This window comes from Dunckerocampus dactyliophorus, chromosome 2 (genome assembly GCF_027744805.1).
Source record: "Dunckerocampus dactyliophorus isolate RoL2022-P2 chromosome 2, RoL_Ddac_1.1, whole genome shotgun sequence".
NCBI lineage: Eukaryota > Metazoa > Chordata > Actinopteri > Syngnathiformes > Syngnathidae > Dunckerocampus > Dunckerocampus dactyliophorus.
The window spans coordinates 25542501-25559255 of NC_072820.1; the positions used below are offsets into that span (position 1 = coordinate 25542501).

The 16755-nt window shown below is 41.6% G+C and overlaps 3 protein-coding genes across 4 annotated transcripts in view; 1 reads left to right on the forward strand and 2 right to left on the reverse strand.

The window, feature by feature from the left end:
- Positions 1-2614, forward strand: part of LOC129177363 (ras-related protein Rab-8A-like) — a 6581-nt gene extending 3967 nt beyond the window's left edge. Inside the window, exon 8 of the mRNA XM_054768428.1 lies at positions 1-2614. This exon is cut by the window's left edge and continues 6 nt beyond it. Within this exon, the coding sequence (XP_054624403.1) occupies positions 1-84 (84 nt within the window). The 3' untranslated portion in view covers positions 85-2614.
- Positions 2615-2955: 341 nt separating this feature from the next.
- Positions 2956-6975, reverse strand: cib3 (calcium and integrin binding family member 3). Of its 2 annotated transcripts, XM_054768034.1 has the most exons (6): positions 6925-6975; positions 5548-5582; positions 5033-5144; positions 4635-4782; positions 4317-4512; positions 2956-2977 (listed from the first exon to the last, which is right to left on the reverse strand). In XM_054768034.1, exons 1-6 carry the CDS (start codon positions 6973-6975, stop codon positions 2956-2958), a joined length of 564 nt encoding a protein of 187 aa, XP_054624009.1. The 2 variants fall into 2 exon arrangements, with proteins under 2 accessions (XP_054624009.1, XP_054624010.1); XM_054768035.1 differs by lacking the exons at positions 5033-5144; positions 5548-5582.
- A 2089-nt stretch (positions 6976-9064) lies between these two features.
- admp (anti-dorsalizing morphogenic protein) lies at positions 9065-14147 on the reverse strand. The gene is made up of 5 exons (XM_054768142.1): positions 13489-14147; positions 10719-10855; positions 10519-10641; positions 10244-10433; positions 9065-9559 (listed from the first exon to the last, which is right to left on the reverse strand). Exons 1-5 carry the CDS (start codon positions 13784-13786, stop codon positions 9135-9137), a joined length of 1173 nt encoding a protein of 390 aa, XP_054624117.1. The 5' UTR covers positions 13787-14147; the 3' UTR covers positions 9065-9134.
- Between the last annotated feature and the right edge of the window lie 2608 nt (positions 14148-16755).

Here is a 16755-nt window from a genome sequence, read left to right on the forward strand (position 1 = left end):
AACACGCCGCAGGGGAGCAGTCAAGGAGTGAAGATTTTAGAGCCCCGCAAAAAGTCCAGCTTCTTTCACTGTAGCCTCCTTTGAGGACGCTTTTCAAGGCCTTATTAGAACCCGCTCTGCCCAGACTCGTGCTTACTTTCCTCTCATTTTCTTCTTCTCGCTCCTCACCCTCGTGGACTTCCTCCCTCCCAGAGGACGCTATCTCTTCTTCTCCTCCTCCTCTGAGAGCTTCCAGTGGTGCATCTCTTTCAGTGGTCAGAGATTCTTTGTGGATCAGAACACAGATGGTCCATGTCGCACAAAGGCAGGCTAGTACTGATGTTTGTTTTCTTGTTTGTCTACTCATGCATCACACAGGTGCTAGCACAACTTTTGGAGGGTCGCTTCCTGACGACTTTGAGAGGGGAATCATACAAATGTGATATTTAGAATTATTTTTTGGAGCGCTTCCCCAGCCACCCCCCTTTTTTTATATATAAATATGTTTTTGCCAGAAACCGATAAGCTTGAACATCCGGGATACATATCCATTCCTTTCATTTCACATGCAAGTATAACGCAGGGGTTTCTCTCTGGCCTGTGTTCGACAATCATTTGCCTTCCTCAATCAGCAACATGAATTGAACTTACGAAGAACAAATGAAAGGCTCACAGTTGGGTTGAGTCAGGCTTGTTTTTTTGGGGGGGGGGCATCGGTGTCAAGCTAAATGACATTTCTGGCAACTCTTCTCCACCCTCAATTCTCCTTGCACTTTACACAGTAGCTCTTGTTTTGTGCATAGTCCATACCAACTTGCAATACATTTCCATGGCGTCACATTGGGAACCATTCCATTTTTGTTTATCTCTTGTTTAACTGCTGGTGACGCCAGTATTTGACTGACAACTCACCCTTTGCATTTATGCCTCATCACTTGTATTGTCTATTTATAAGAAGCTCTTTTTTCTATGGTGTTATTTGTACAGTAGAAATTATTTGGCTTTATACGCAAAAACAGACTTAAAGGCATCAGTACTGTTTGTGGAAAAAAAATATTACAATCAGGCTTGATCAGTATTTAAGGAAGCTCATTTGGTGCACGTGTTTCAATGCAATCCAACACAGCAGCTTGGCCGAGCTTCCATTAACATCAAAGCTGCTGCATTGGATCCCTTTCAAAGTGTACCTAATCATGCGTCCTCCGCTTGCAGTCTTTTTGTCGTGTCCTCACCTAAAAGTCAATGTGGACCTTGTGAACCCCGTCCCGTGTCTTTTTGTCATAATAGCTCGGTGCGGTCCAGTGAGCTATGCATCGTGAATCTTGGACCTTTTGTGTGTGCTTTTATTAATGTTCATCCTTGAGCCAAAAACAGGACTGTCATATCTATAAAAGAAAAAAACATTTCAATGCAATCTAACGTTTTGTGGTTGGGATGTTCCAAGTGATGCACTTCCCTTTCCCTATCTTTGTATCACTTTGACTCCCATTGCTTTGCACACAATCATTGTGTTAGCTGTTTCTGGATGTGTTCACACTTGTCATGCTTGGTTCGGTTAAAAGAAACTCTGGTGCATTTGTTGTGATAGTACAGTTCGTTTGGTCAAGTGTGAAACCTGGTGCTCACCAAACAAGCGGGCCGAGACTGCTTGAGAGATGGGTCTCGGTTAGGGATGCACCGATACACATTTTTTTCACTTCCAAGCCAATCTCGATACGTGAATCTCTCGATCCAGAGCTGTGTTTTCTTGAATATGCAACAACTCCAAAAGAATATCAGCGAATGTAGACGTCTCCACAGATGCAGCACCGTGCACAAGCGCTCAGCCTGACGCATTCAAGGCTTCACAAACAGTCAGACAACACAGAACTCAACATCGCACATAACGAGACTGCTGCGGTGCATGGGTGAAGAGAGCTCCCTTTGCTGATATTCTTCTATCTACGTTTGCTAACAACATTAAAGCACAGACGTGACTCAGGGATGGGAAATCTCCGCAGGTGGTATCGTAAATTTCCGATACGCTGGCATCGGAACCTGATATCGCCCCATCCCTAGTCTCTGTCCCCTTGCAAGTGACTAATGGCGCGGTTTGGTTCACTTGAGCTGAAATAATGAAATGTGTGTGTGAGAAAACTGTGCTCTTTAAAAGTATATTTTCAAAGTTTTTTGGTGAAATCTAAGCTGTTAAGTAAATACAGCAGAGTAAAATAGCTTACATTTTCACCTAGCAGACGTGGTTTGGAATATTGCAGTTATGCCATGAAAGCTTCCCAATCAAGTCCTTGCTTTTTTTTTTTTTTTTTTTATGTTTTGATCCAGACCAGAGTTCCGAACCCTACTAAGTGTGAACGCAGCCGTGTCATTGCAGTTGTGGAAACACATGATTCCAGTGTGTTTACAAACCACTCACCCAACAAGTGTTCGCGTCCAGCAGACTTCAAAATTAGACCTTTTTTAAATGTTACATCCTGTATTTTTACACTCATTTCATACATTTGTGAAGTACACATAACAACATAGTGAATATTCTATATTGAGAGTTCTACTTATTATACTGTACTTTCTAAAGATGTATCTGCAATTTGTAGGGAAGTCTATACTTTTTTTGATTAAATAAAAACCAAGCGAAGTTAAAAAAAAAAAAATGGTGCTTCGTTGTTATTTCTCCTGGCTTGTCTGTGCTGGCTGACGGTCAGTGGAAACTCAGTCAAGCTTGTGTTCCCGCAATGGACCTTGACCGCTTTCATAACAAGAGCCTCTCCCTCTCTCTGTGGGCCCGACATGACCTCCTGGAATGGCCTGGCCTGTCTTTCCTTTATGGTGGAATTGGATCCATTGTAGATTGAAAAGAGTTTTTAACAGTATTATTTTTTCATAAAATACAACAAGTTGTTTCTATCCAATGATCTACTCTTCATCCACTTTCCACTCTGTGGTCAGCATTTGGAGTCCATTCTTAGGTGGCAGTCACACTTATATTCTTATGTGGAAGGTGCTGTGAAGAGAAATTGGATAACAGGAGTCAGTCGCAGCTTTAACAGCATACAGTATAGAATCACTTTAATTGATTGTAATTGTACCATATTTCCTTATAGTGTCCAAAGGAGGTTATTTGCGCAGACAGTATCGGCTGTCAATTAGGGGTAAGGCATTGTAGGGGTATTTTTGCTTTATTATTCTGACAAGTACATATTATTTAACTATATTTCAATTTCTTACAAAATATTTTCTTTCACCACCTTTTTATTCAGGATGTTTCCAAATTTTGTGCATTTTTCGGCCCAAAATCCATTCATCAATTTTTTTTCCACTTATCCGGGTGTGGGTTGCGGGGGCAGAAGTCCAGACTTCCAGCCCTCTGGTCTTCTCTTCCAGTTCCACCAGGCGGGACACAGAGGCTTTCCCAGGACAGTTGTTTAATCCCTCCAGCGTGTCCTAGGTCTGCCCCGGGGCTTCCTCCCGGTTGGGCATGCCTGCAGCACCTCACCAGGTAGTCCAGGAGGCATCCGGACTAGATGCCCGAGTCACCTCAACTGGCTCCTCTCGATGTGAATGAGCAGCGACTCTACTCCAGTCCAACCACCCTACATAGGAAATTAATTTTGGCCGCTTTTATCCGTGATCTTGCTCTTTCGGTCACTACCCAAAGCTCGTGACCATAGGTGAGGTTAGGAATAGATCGGTAAATCAAGAGCTTTTTTGCCTTACGGCTCAGCTCTCTCTTTAACTGTCCGGTACAGCAACCGCACTCCAGCCTCACAGTGATAAAATACTTGAACTCCTCCACCTGGGGCAAGACCTCACTCCCAAAGGATGCAATCCAGTGCGGTGGATTTGGAGGTGTCGAGTCTCGTCCCAGAAGCTTCACACTCAGCTGCAAACTGCCACAGAAAACGCTGGATATCAGGACCACCATCATCCTCCAATAGCAGGATCAAAATAAACCCGACATTTATGATATTTGTTGGGCAATCGTGGCTATTTTCTGTACTGTACTATATGTCCTATGTCACTCTCTGTGTTTGAAATAGATTCACTCTAAAATCGTTCTCTCCACCTCCTCGCTTGCTTTCTTCCCCCTCTAGCAAGGTGTCGTCGTCTGTTTTGGATTGCTCATCTTCTTTTTGAATTAGTGTTGGAATTCTTTGGAAGATTTTGTTCTGGAATTTTCCATGACAGCTGCCTACAGCAGTTCTCTCCCGTAAACTTCAACTTTACAGATGCCACCCAGAGGTAGCGCCTGAGGGGATTTGAGGAGGTTTCACTGCTATTAAGACCATTAGACCAGACTCCACTATTTGAGGAAATACAGTTTTATTGTTCTTTATATGTACCTGAGGAAGTCTGGTGCTCGGATGATCATGTGCTCGAAATCCTCCAGCGACAGACGCCCGTCGTTGTCCAGGTCTGCTTCATCCAGCACCTTCTCGCACACCATGCGCACCTCGTCCTCTGTCAGCTCATTGCGGGTCAGTTTGTTCAGCGTCTTCTCCAGGTCCGACTTGCAGATGAAGTCGTCGTCGTTGAAGTCTTGCAAAACATATTCATAGTCATTTGTGTCAGTTCCGGGTACCGGACCCAGTGATTGGATTCCTCTTACCCGGATAAGTGATATTGCTAATGAATGGAAGAATGGAGTTAAAATGTTTTACCGTAAATCTTAAACGCGTAGTAGGCCTTAAGGTCCCGCGGCGCCATCTCACTCAGAACAGAGAACATGTCCAGGAAGTCATCCAGCGTCATGTTTCCCTTTCCGTCCTCCGAGAAAACCTCAGCGATCCTCTGACGAAATGGATTGTCCTGAACGGAAGATGGACAACCATTACAAACTGGTGTTTTTGCAAGTTTGCAAACTACCCAAGAGTTGCAAACACACACGGACTCACTCAAGTGTGTTTACCTTCCCTTCATCGACCCGTTTGTTAACAAACGTGTCCTGAAGGACTTACCCGCATTGTTCAAGTAGAAAGGAGTCAGGTAACAAAGTCACTCTCTCAAAGACTTCTGTCCATGAATTGCTCATCAATTATGGAGACATATGGTGGACTACCTTCAGCTCCGGCATGCTGCCAATCAGCTCATATGGGAGCTTCACATCTGGCTGGTTGGTGTAGTCAAGGGGAACGAGCTGCGGTGCCAAATCATGATAGCGGTGGAAGAGTCTAGATAAGAATGGAGATGCTATATTTATCTTATCATTCGGCGCAAGAGAGAAGACTTTAAAATGCTATGTGACACCAATAGCAATTGTAATATTTTAGTTTTTAATACTTCTCTGTGTTTCTGCAATTATTGATCATTTGTACACAGCCTGTTTGAGAAGCATTAGCTTACCCTTTTCTTACATGGGAAACATGCTATAGAATGTGTCATAATCAAGTTAATTGAGTTTGTAGCTATCTTATTCAGTAATAAAGATTAAGCAAGTGAGAAAAGGGGTTACAATTGACAGAAACATTGTCTAGTGATGGCCCCACAGCACGACGGCTCCTCTTGTTGCTGTTGTTTAGAGTTACACTCTTGTACTGAATCGAATAAAACAAAGCTATGCCATGTGTGACTTACCTGAGAATTTCCTTTCTTGTAAAATATGTACAGTCCTGAAATGACACCATGGTGGGAAAGTGTTACATGAGATGTCGACAGCAGTGTGTTAAATTAGTTCTACTTACAGTAAGTGGTGCTAATTATAAGCAATTCCAAATTATGCATTGACGTGTACAGTTAAGCTGTGGTTATGCTGAATTACTGCCATACAAAAGTGTATTAAGGCTAAAAGAAGAAAATGCTACAATTATTCTTAATTAGGAGTAAAATTAGGATACATGATGTAGTCATGGTACAAGAAAGCTTTTTTTTTAATTTTATGTGGAAAAAGTTGTGATATGAGCATAACATGATCAAAAAACGACATTATATCTTAATGTTGTTACATTTTTCTTACTATCATGTTGCTGATGTAAGCAATTTCATGTATACAGTATATATTTATTCAAAATGTGTAGCTGACCAAATAAAAAAATAAAAGCTGTAGTAGTAGCTGTAGTACCACATGTGGAAAAAGGTGATGAGAATAAAGTGATTTTTTTTTTTAAATAGATTAGATGGCCGCACTGAAAAAAGTAATTAATAGTAAAATTACATGAAAATGCTGTATAATGTGGCACAAACATTTTAATATCATAATAAACTGACATTGTAATCCATCCATCCATCTTCTATGCCACTTATCCTCAGCAGGGCGCGGGGTATGCTGGAGCCTATCCAAGCTGACTTTGTGCGAGAGGCGGGGTACACCCTAGACTGGTTGCCAGTCAATCGCAGGGCACATATAACTTTTTTAATATAAATACAAATTTACAAAAAATGTCACTACACTATACCACAACACTATACCTCTGAACTGCAATTTGTGATAACGTATGATAATTATACATAATAATCTACATTACTATCACTATAATACTGATACTAGTCCATAACTATACCCATAGCTGCCTCTATATACTAAAAACCAAGCCTAACTATAATGTCAGTAAAACAGTCTTTATAATATTGTTACATTATCTGCTGTAAATATGTTATTATGGAATGATGCTATAATTTCCACCATGATAACTCTACAGCAGCTACAAGTATCACAGTAAGTCAACTGTACTGTAACTCCAATATAATATAATATAATATACTGCATCCCAATTACATCAGTGTCTCTACAAGTAGCTATTACGCATCTATGAGCAATACTATCACAGTCATGCTACTGGTGTAATCTTTTGGAGATACCGTACATGCTTCCAATGTGACAGTCAGCCATAACGAATAAGTAAATACTGCAAAGAATTTGAAGTTGAGCTGGCTGAATGTCGCCTGCAGTATGCAACACGTGCATCTCAGTCTTCTTTTGAAGAAGCTTGCATGGTTGCCGTGTGCGCCACCAACCTGATAGGCGTCCAGCTGCTTTGCCGTGAAGACAGTCTGTTTATTTCCCATGTCTAAGCCTCAGGTCCATCGTCGCTCCAACATCCACTGGCTTTTTTAATTTTATGTGCAGTGCCGGGTGGCAGATATGAAATACCGGGACAATAGGACGGCGGGGCCAGAGGGGAGATCGGATGTCGGGCGGCCGCCGCCACAGGGCCCTTTGGTCCCCTTTTATAATGGTGGCATTTCATCGTTTACTCTTTGTGAGTGGCAGCTCCTTTGAGAGTTGAACAAGGGCTGTCGTCCAGCATCATGCCAAACTCTATCAACCGCACCCCCCCACCCGCTCCCATTGGTGCCACACTGCATGGCCGACGCCTCCATCGCCGCTCAGGTTACACTCTTCGGAGACGGCCTTTTGTGGCAGCCAATTTTTTCATAGAAACCAACTTAGCTGAAAACTGGATGAGGGGCTGTTACTTCCCTCAAGACTTTTCTTACTCTATAGTCACTTTTATTGATGGATTTTTACTGACAAGCTAACTTGACTCGTACGTTCATTTCTGCTGTTATGTTCACACACTGCCACGTGGAAAGTTGGGACTCCTACGTGTGATTACTTAATGGCCCCCATGGAGGTTGTTTATTCCACTACCCAATGTGGCACCTTAGGCGAGATTGTATATGGCACCCCCCACCATCAGCGATTTACAGTGGTGTGAAAAAGTGTTTGCCCCCTATCTGTTTTCTGATTTTTTTGCATGTTTGTCACGTAAATGTTTCAGATCAAATACATATTAGTCAACAACAACACAACTGGACGCAAAATGCAGTTCTTCAATGATATTATTAAGGGAGAAAAAATCCAAACCTACATGGCCCTGTGTGGAAAAGTGATAGAGCCCCCTAAACCTATTAACTGACTGGGCCCCCCTTAGCAGCAATAACTGCAATCAAGCATTTGTGATAACTTGCAATGAGTCTCTTACAGCGCTGTGGAGAAATTTTGGCCCACTCATCTTTGCAGAATTGTTGTAATTCAGCCACATTGGAGGGTTTTCCAGCATGAACCACCTTTTTAAGGTCATGCCACAGCATCTCAATAGGATTCAGGTCAGGACTTTGACTAGGCCACTCCAAAGTCTTCATTTTGTTATTCTTCAGCCATTCAGAGGTGAACTTGCTGCTGTGTTTTGGATCATTGTCCTGCTGCAGAACCCAAGCTGGTAAGTGTACTGCCTACGTACCTGCAACGCTTGATATTTCAAATTTAGCAAAATACCTGGCTTATTGGACCTAGAAAAATCTAATAATTCACCCAAGTTCTCACCTTACACCCCTTGAAAACATTCCTCAAAACATGTGGAGACCGACCAGAATTTTTGGAGGCGTTTGGGAGATTCTTCAAAAGTAATGGTGAGTACTCAAATTTATAGCTATTTTTTGTGATTTAATATGCAGTGCTTAGCTTATTCTTACACTTGCATTACAGTTAAAAAGTGCAATGCATGAAGACAAAGTCACCATCAGCAGTCGTCATCACAGGATATCAAAGCATGAATAGTTTTACTTTAATGTTATAATATAGTGGATGACTTTTTCCCCCACTTATGTGACAGTTCATGATATTAAAATGTGACTTAAAATGTGCATGTATAGTTTAATTTAAAAACAGATTGAGGACAACTAAAAAACATGGAGATCCTTCACAATCAATGGTCATTTGCTGTTTTTTGTGTTTAAAATGACCAATGCTAACTATTTTTTACACTTCCATTGCAGTTAAAAAGCGCTATACAAATGCTATGCATCCATTGCACATCATCAAAGGGTGAGTAGTTTTGATTGTTTTTCTATAGCCTTATATCCTGTTCTCTTGCATCCTCATGGTTGGAGTAGTTTTGTTTTATTTTGGTTTTATTTAGCTGTGGTTGGCTTATTTTTACACTTTTGTAGATAATGTTCGAATGTGACTGACGACATTGCCTGTGCAGTTTAATGTAAAAATGAATGTTTTATATATATATATATATATATATATATCTTTAAAAAAAATCTGATCACCATGTACACAATTTATTTGTACAGCAGCTTTATAACCATTCACAACAGAAAACATAAAATATGCACATTTACATCTTTCACAGGATTACCACTTGCATCGCTGTCATATATTATACTTTATGGCTATTTACATATATTACAATGCCACAGCACTCGTCAGTTTTTCAGTGGCAGCCGCAGCTCCCCGCCACCATGTCGTTGTACTGCTTGAGCACCACGTTCTCGTCGTCGTCGAAGTAGAGCAGGTTGATAGAGAAGAGCTTGTCGGCCACGCAGCACGGCGTCTCGATGCCCTTGATGAGCTTGAGGGCGTTAATGATGGACTGCACGGTGGCGTGGTTGGTGGGCCGCATGTTTTGGCCCAGCGGGAAGGGGCAGGAGCCCTTGCAGTGGTAGGCATTGTAGCCCCGCGGCGAGACGATCCAGCCCGACCAGCCGATCTCCTCAAAGTCCACGTAGAGCGGCAGGCGCTGGCAGGGCATGGACACGCCTTCCTCCTCCAGGTGGTCCACGGAGCGGGCGAGGCGGGAGGACGGGGCGGGCATAGGGGCTTGCGGCAAGCTGGAGGTTATGTCCATACCATCTGGATCTGTGGGTGAAAGAAGAAAGGTGATTTAGTTTTTACAATATGTTAGAAACCTGAAATGCAGAGGTACAGTACATCATACAGTCGTGGACAAAATGATTAGACCACCCTTGTTTCTTCCGTTTGATGCATTTGACTGCCTGGTACAACTAAAGGTACATTTGTTTGGACAAATATAATGATGATAACAAGTATAACTCATAAGGGTTTAATTTAAGATCTGATATCTAGAAACTTCCATGCTTTTCTTGATGATAACTAAAATCACTTAAGTTCTTACATGAATAGCTATAGCATTGTACTGCCAAAAATGTAACACTCATGAGCCATTTTTGTGTTCATTGTTATATTTGTCCAAACAAAGGTACCTTTAGTTGTATCAGGCATTAAAATGAACAAGAAACTGAAGAAACTAGGGTGGTCTAATCATTTTTTCCATGACTGTGTATGGACCACTAAAGCGCATTGAGCTGTGTGCTGTGAGCTGTGTTTCAGGTCTGTCTGACTTATAGGGTTAAATAATAGCTCTACCATGTGGTGTATTTGTCAGAAAAATAATGGCACAGTAGACACAGTAAGGGGGCACATTTTCATAAATTTTCACCCTTGTGTGTGCAATGGTTCAGGAGTAGAAGAGTTACAACACGTGTCTGTGTATCATGTGTCTAGTACCCGGGCGATCCTCACCTGTGTTCTCCAGTGCGGCAGAGCGGCGTCCGTCGTCGGTGAACAGCACCAGCATGGGCTGCTTACTCTGGTGGTGGTTGCGTCCCGAGGCAAAGCGTATCAGTTTCAGGTCCATCTGGCTCCCTCCGAGGGTCCGCACCACCACGTGGAGCCCCAAGTTGCTTCCCTCGTCCACCATCCAGGAGCGGACCTACACGGGACATTTAGGTCAGTCAGTTGAAAGGTTTTTTAGTGGTTGCCAAAGATGATCAGGTGGACGAGGTGTGGATGCTTACAGCTTGAGTGATGGTGAACACCTCCCAACCAGTGGAGTGGACTGGGATGAGTCGAGAAGACAGCAGCTTCCTCTCGTGCGTGTTATTGCCTTTGCTGGTGTCCACAAGCTGGTACACGCTAACCTGTGTGTCAAAAAAACAGTTAGAGCATCAGACCAGCCAAACATATGTTTAAAATGTAACATGCTCGCTTCACATACCTGGCAGAAGTGGTGCCTGTTGAACATCAGCGCGGCCTGAGGTCGCAGCTTGAAAAGATGGAGCTCCGCTGTCAGGATCTTCTCTGTTCTTGCCACGGTGGATAGATTGAAGCGGAACTCCACCTGCTCGCTGCGCACTGCAGTCGGAAATGTTGTGGTTAAGGACCAAGAGCAGTAACTAGTCCCTTAACCCCCAAAAAAGTGTACTTAAAATACTACAAGTGGACCAACATATTTAGGTCCACAGGAGAACTTAAAGGAAAACTGCACTTTTAAAAAAACGTTTTTCCCATCATCCACAATCCTTATGTGAAATATGCGCACACGTCTTTTTAGTTAATATGTTAAACTAAACAGTTAGTATGAGGGAGCCAACAGTGTCATGGTACACACCTATTTTGTCTATAAAGCCCTCTAATAAAACTCCAAAAACATGTGAATGTGATGAAGACACTCGCATCTTGTTCTGCTGTGGAACACATACGTAAACAAGATGGCCGCGGCGTTCCGTCGTGGAAGTAGATGCCGGCGTCTTCGTCACATGAACGCACAGACGACAGTGCGCAGGAATACGGCGGGAGACAAATGTATAATGCCAAGCGTTTTGTAAGGTCTGATTTACTTGAGAAGGCATTTTTGTGATGCAAATGTATGAATCTTTTGAACGCATATTGTTTTGAGAAGCCAACGTCTTTACTTCATTGTCCCCAGCAGTTCTACGTTCTCTACTCCGTTCTTCATCACGGAAATCTGACCAGAACTGGACTTAGGAGACCCAGTGGGGGGTAAGTCGCTGTTATTAGACTACACTGCTGATGGGGATGTCATACAACTTCATGTCAAAAAATCCAAACTATCCCTTTAAGTTTTCACTATAGTCTTTTACTATTTTCTTTTCAACCCCCTTTGTGATGTTGTAATGTGGGCAGCATTTATTGATTATTATTATTTTTTAAATATGCAGTATGCCAATGAAAAATGAGCCACGGGCCACAAATGGTCTCTGCGCTGGACTTTGGATACTCCTGCCTTTTCAAAGACCAAGTTATGCTTAACTCACAAGGCCTTAATTGGCAAGTGTCAAATGATTAACTCGCTTTTTCTTTGGCTTTTTGACACAGGAAGTAGCAGCAGCAGGACTGCAATGTTGGCACGTTATTATTTGGGGTACCTTTTGTACTTGCATGACTCTTAAAAATGTCGCTCAATTACATTACCCATACATTTCATGTAGGTTGGTGAGACAGACAGCTTGACTTGGAACAGACTAGTTTTCTTTCAGCAGTTTGTTATTAGGAAAACTGGTTTGAAATTTGCACACATTGGATATCTAACAGCTTCTTGGGCTGGGTTGTGTTGGCCCAAGACAGGGGTGTCCATTGTGGGGCTTGGGGGCCATTTGTGGCCCCAAAGCTGTTTTTTTTTTTTTTTAGCCTGTGGCACATTCTAAAAATATAACTTAAGAAAACTAAAACAAAAACAACACAGCAAAAATTGAAAAACATCTGCAGTAATTTTACAAGAATAAAGTGAAGTCACAATCTAACAGGAAAAATGTTACAAGAATAATGTAATATTAGGGAAAATAACGTAATTTTAGTAGCATAAAAGTTAAAGAAAAACACATGTTTTTTTAAAAGTTATAATATGATGAGAAACAAACAAAACAATAAAGTTGTAATATGGGGAAAATTAGGTCGAGGAAAAAGTTCTAATGTAATGACAATGAAGTTAAAATATTATGGGAATAAAGTCATAATTACGAGAAGAAAATATATAAGAAAGCTGAAATTGTTGAAAAATATAAAAACAACATCAGAAATGGAAAAAAACAGTTGTAGTTTTATAAGAATAAAGTCAAAATAATAAGAGAAAAATTGTCTAATTTTACAAAAATAAACTCGTAACATTATGAGGAAAAATAATGTCAATTTATTACTACAGTTTTGAAATATGAAAAGACACAGTATTTTTTTTAAGTCGGAATACTACGAGAAACAAACAAAAGTTGTAATTTTTGGAAAAGGTAGGTTGGGGAAAAGTTATAACATTTTGGGAATTAGTTAAAATATTATGGGAATAATGTCATAATATTCCAAACTCAAAATTTACAAAGAATATTTTAAAAAAAGTTGAAATATTTGGAAAATTTAAAAAAAACACAGTAAAACCGGGGGCAGGGGACAAGACAAAAGTCTTACTAATAATAGGCTTTTTCACCTAAATCACAAAGCTGAGATGCATTTTTTTTCTTGAAATATATATACGTTCTTAGCATATCTACATGCTTTACAAAATATCAAAGTGGCCCTTGCATCCTTTCATTTTTCACTATGTGGCCCCCGCGACCCTAATGAGGATAAGCGGCATCGAAAAAGGATGGATGGATGACCCTCACTGGAAAACGTTTGCCCTCTGATGTTCTCCTCTACATCCGCGATGTGCTGGTATAGACTAAACAAGTATAAGTATAAGACAACCCCTGATGCTATGTCACATACTATACTTTGTTATAATAGTAGTTTGTGCCTCAAGTATGCCAATACGTGTCCAAGTGTCATTGAAATGTATGCAAATGTCAATCAAAACAGTCCCAAGTAGGCAATTTACATAGTTTGAACTATTTTATAATACAAGTAATCCAATCCAATACAGTACAAGTAATCCGTATGCGGCCACTTGGCATATACTGAGTAAATTGTGGTACATTCATATGCTACTCATGCTATTGAGTGAGTAGATGTCTCCAAACAAGTTGTGGGCGACTTACGTTTGTCAAAGAAGCTGCGCACTGTGTTGCCTTCTAGCAGGTAAGGGTCCTTGGTCACCCCGTCCACGTCCGCCACCGTATTGTACAGGTCCAGCATGTATTGGGGGGGCTGCATGCGCCCGTGGATGGCGGGTGGGTCTTCCATGCCGAACACCTCCAGCAGCCTTTTGATGGCGGCCGAGCGGACCTCCTCTGACTCGTTCTCGGCGGCGTAGGGGTCTTCCAGGTAGTTGAAAGCGGGGGGTCTTGCCCGGGTCGAGCACGCCAAGGCGGCCACCGCGATTACAATCATGAACATCTTTTTTTTTCTCCGCGTTTAAAGTCCGAACCAGGCGGCGTCTTTGCAGTGAGTGCATGCAGGTCGCCTGGAAGGTGGCACTTATTTATATCTAATATGACACCCCCCCACTCCTCCTGCCCGCTCAATCTCATGGTAAACAGCAGTAAAGATGCTATTTGGTCGCAAATGTAAATCAGCCATCAGCGAATGAAAAGGGAGACTAATGGCGGTGTTGGCAAAGGTGTGAAGTCCATTGCAGATGTAATTCCAGCCTATTGTCTGCACGTCTGGCAACAAGTGCGCGAATCAACGAAAAGTGCAACAAGAGAAAGCCGCGGAGAAGAACACGCACACAGTAACAACTTTTTCAATAAAACGGGAATCCACTTTTTGCCTGCTGAGCAAACGAGGGAGTGGTCCTGTGACCCCTCGTTGGGGTTAATCTGCTCCTCAATGGATCCATTAATTTGGAATAATGGGCGCAGTGTCTCAGGTGCAAAAGCAATTATTGGTACAAAGGAAGGAGGTGTCTGTGGATACACATCCTTACATTTGCATCACCTGATCATGCAAGCACATCGCTTTAATAGTGACAGTTTCAACTTCCGGTTTCAATTAATGTGACGCTATAGAAGTAGAAATGTGTTCCCCGATCCCCTCACCCGAATTGCACAAGTCACCTGGCAAACAACAAGCCATAAAATCTTGCAGGTTGAGCAGCTTCTTTTTATTTGTGTCACACAAAGGTGCTTTTTTCACACGTCCCTATCAAAATAAGAGCCCAGAGAAGCGTGTGTTTGTGTTGTCTCTCAATCTTTGTCGTCATGGATACTTAGCTTCATACATGCATCATTTTCCAATTCTAAATTATTCTATACCTGTTCTTTTTCCATTTATATAATGACATGATAAATGTCACACCAACTTGCTTTAAATAGAATGCAACAGACTGAATAGACGTAATCGTGTCAATTGCAGGGTTTGAGGAAGTTTTTTATGCGCCCCGCAGATAATTATGTAGCCTAGGGGGCCTATGATGACTGGTGAAGCGTGGGGGTTTGTGGGGGCCGTGAACTTCACCTGTTATGTCATTTTTTTATATATGCAAACTAGGGCTGTCAATCGATTAAAATATTTCATTGCGATTAATCACATTTTCCCATAGTTACCTCATAATTAATCGCGATGATAAGTTTTTATGATAAGTAGGGATGTGAATCTCTTTGTGGTAAACGATTCGACGCGCATGTAGATACACGTGTTAAGATACGATTCAAAACCTTTTATTGAAAAATTTTAAAAACAGCGATTCGATACAGTGTACAAATGATATGATTCAACGGTTACATCAGTTGATGTAGACATTAATCTTGTATTATAAAATAATAATTGCCAATTCTATGAAAGTGTCATTCTTACGGTATTTTCAAATGTGTAAAAGAGCGCACTGTATCCGCAAGCATACTAAGTAAGGCAGGGGTCCCCAACCATCGAAACATTCAGGCGCAATGAGAAAAAAAAACAAAAAACGATTCGATACGCAACTACAGCGATAACTACATCAAATTTTGTGTAAAGGGATATCCATCCATCCATCTTCTATGCCGCTTATCCTCACTAGGGTCGGTATGCTGGAGCCTATCCCAGCTGACTTTGGGCGAGAGGCGGGGTACAACCTGGACTGGTCGGTAAAGGGATATTATTTTAAGAAATACGGGCCATTATTTTGTTAAAAAAATAATATACAGTTACAAATCCCACAGTTTTTGCATGTTTAATGCGAGTGGAAACTTGTTCCACTTTGTTCGACGGTCCTTGACCACACCTTCTAACTTTCTCCCACGCTGCACAGATTAGACTACTATACTGTATTTTCCCCTTTTTTCTTTCACATTGTATTTGGTCCCAAACGCTGATACTATGTGGGAATGCTTATTGAGTGCTAATGTACATATTTGTGTAGTGCACCTCTCTGAAAAACAAACTCCAAGCTCGTACTGGTGGATGGTGGGTCTGTATTCATTTAATGCTTTTAATTTGATGTTGTTCCTGTCACAGTTTTACACAATACATAATACATAAGATAAATTAGATTGCTATAATGTACGTATTGCTATAATGGACGTATGTTTTGCTGATGTGATGAATATATTTCCCGGTGACTAGCTAGTGCGCTTCTAAAGCTAGTGCTGCTAATGCTATTTACATCCATTCTCGTCTTCAGTCATAGTTGACACAAGCTCCCAAATACCTGTCCTTGGCTATGCCTGCCGGTAACTAGCAGCTCGTGATCCAAATTTTAGCTCGCAGTTCAAAGCAAAAAAATCACCCGAGAGACGGCTCGCGTCTAAAAAAACACTCGTTAGTTGGGACACTCGTATGCCAAGGTACCATTGCATAAATGACAAATAAAAAATAACGGCGGTTCTCCGCCTTCTCATTTCTCTCTGGCAGTCTACGTACGTACTTTGTGACAACTCAAATCAAAGCGACAGTAGATACAAATAACTTTGGTGTTGTTGCGAGAGCCACTTGCCAGGGCTTTGAAGCTAAAACTTACCAATAAAAACACCCTTTTCTTTGTCCATTTCTGCTCAATGTTTGTTCCCGCTTGTGGCTCCACATCCTCTAGGGCGTTTCCTACTACAGCATGGGCCGAGGCTCAAACGGGACGTGCGCACGTTGTTCACAAATAAAAAAAACTAGTGCCGTTAAAGGAAACTCGCGTTAGTTCACCATGACAGCCCTAATACAAACATAATAATGTCAATTTTGGTATGTGTACCGGCAGATATGCGTGCCAACTAATGTTGAAATAGAAATACAGTAGAAGTTCAAATATAAAGTCTATATTTTTTCAAAATATGACTCATCTTTATAGGACTGCAGCTGCCCTATCTAGTCTGGTGTGTGTCCCACCTAGTCTTTGGGCATGAACTGATGAATCCTGCTCGGATGAGAGGCGAAACGTCTTGTAAGGCAACCTG

Excerpts from the sequence above, each read along its gene's own strand:
- admp (XM_054768142.1), bottom strand. The coding sequence starts at position 13,786 with ATGTTCATGATTGTAATCGCGGTGGCCGCCTTGGCGTGCTCGACCCGG. Across the intron at positions 10,642-10,718 it reads ACAGGCACCACTTCTGCCAG|GTTAGCGTGTACCAGCTTGT; the intron begins GTATGTGAAGCG and ends TTTGACACACAG. Across the intron at positions 9,560-10,243 it reads TGCCGCACTGGAGAACACAG|ATCCAGATGGTATGGACATA; the intron begins GTGAGGATCGCC and ends TTTCACCCACAG.
- cib3 (XM_054768034.1), bottom strand. The coding sequence starts at position 6,975 with ATGGGAAATAAACAGACTGTCTTCACGGCAAAGCAGCTGGACGCCTAT. Across the intron at positions 4,783-5,032 it reads GCAGCATGCCGGAGCTGAAG|GACAATCCATTTCGTCAGAG; the intron begins GTAGTCCACCAT and ends TCTTCCGTTCAG. Across the intron at positions 4,513-4,634 it reads CTACGCGTTTAAGATTTACG|ACTTCAACGACGACGACTTC; the intron begins GTAAAACATTTT and ends ATGTTTTGCAAG.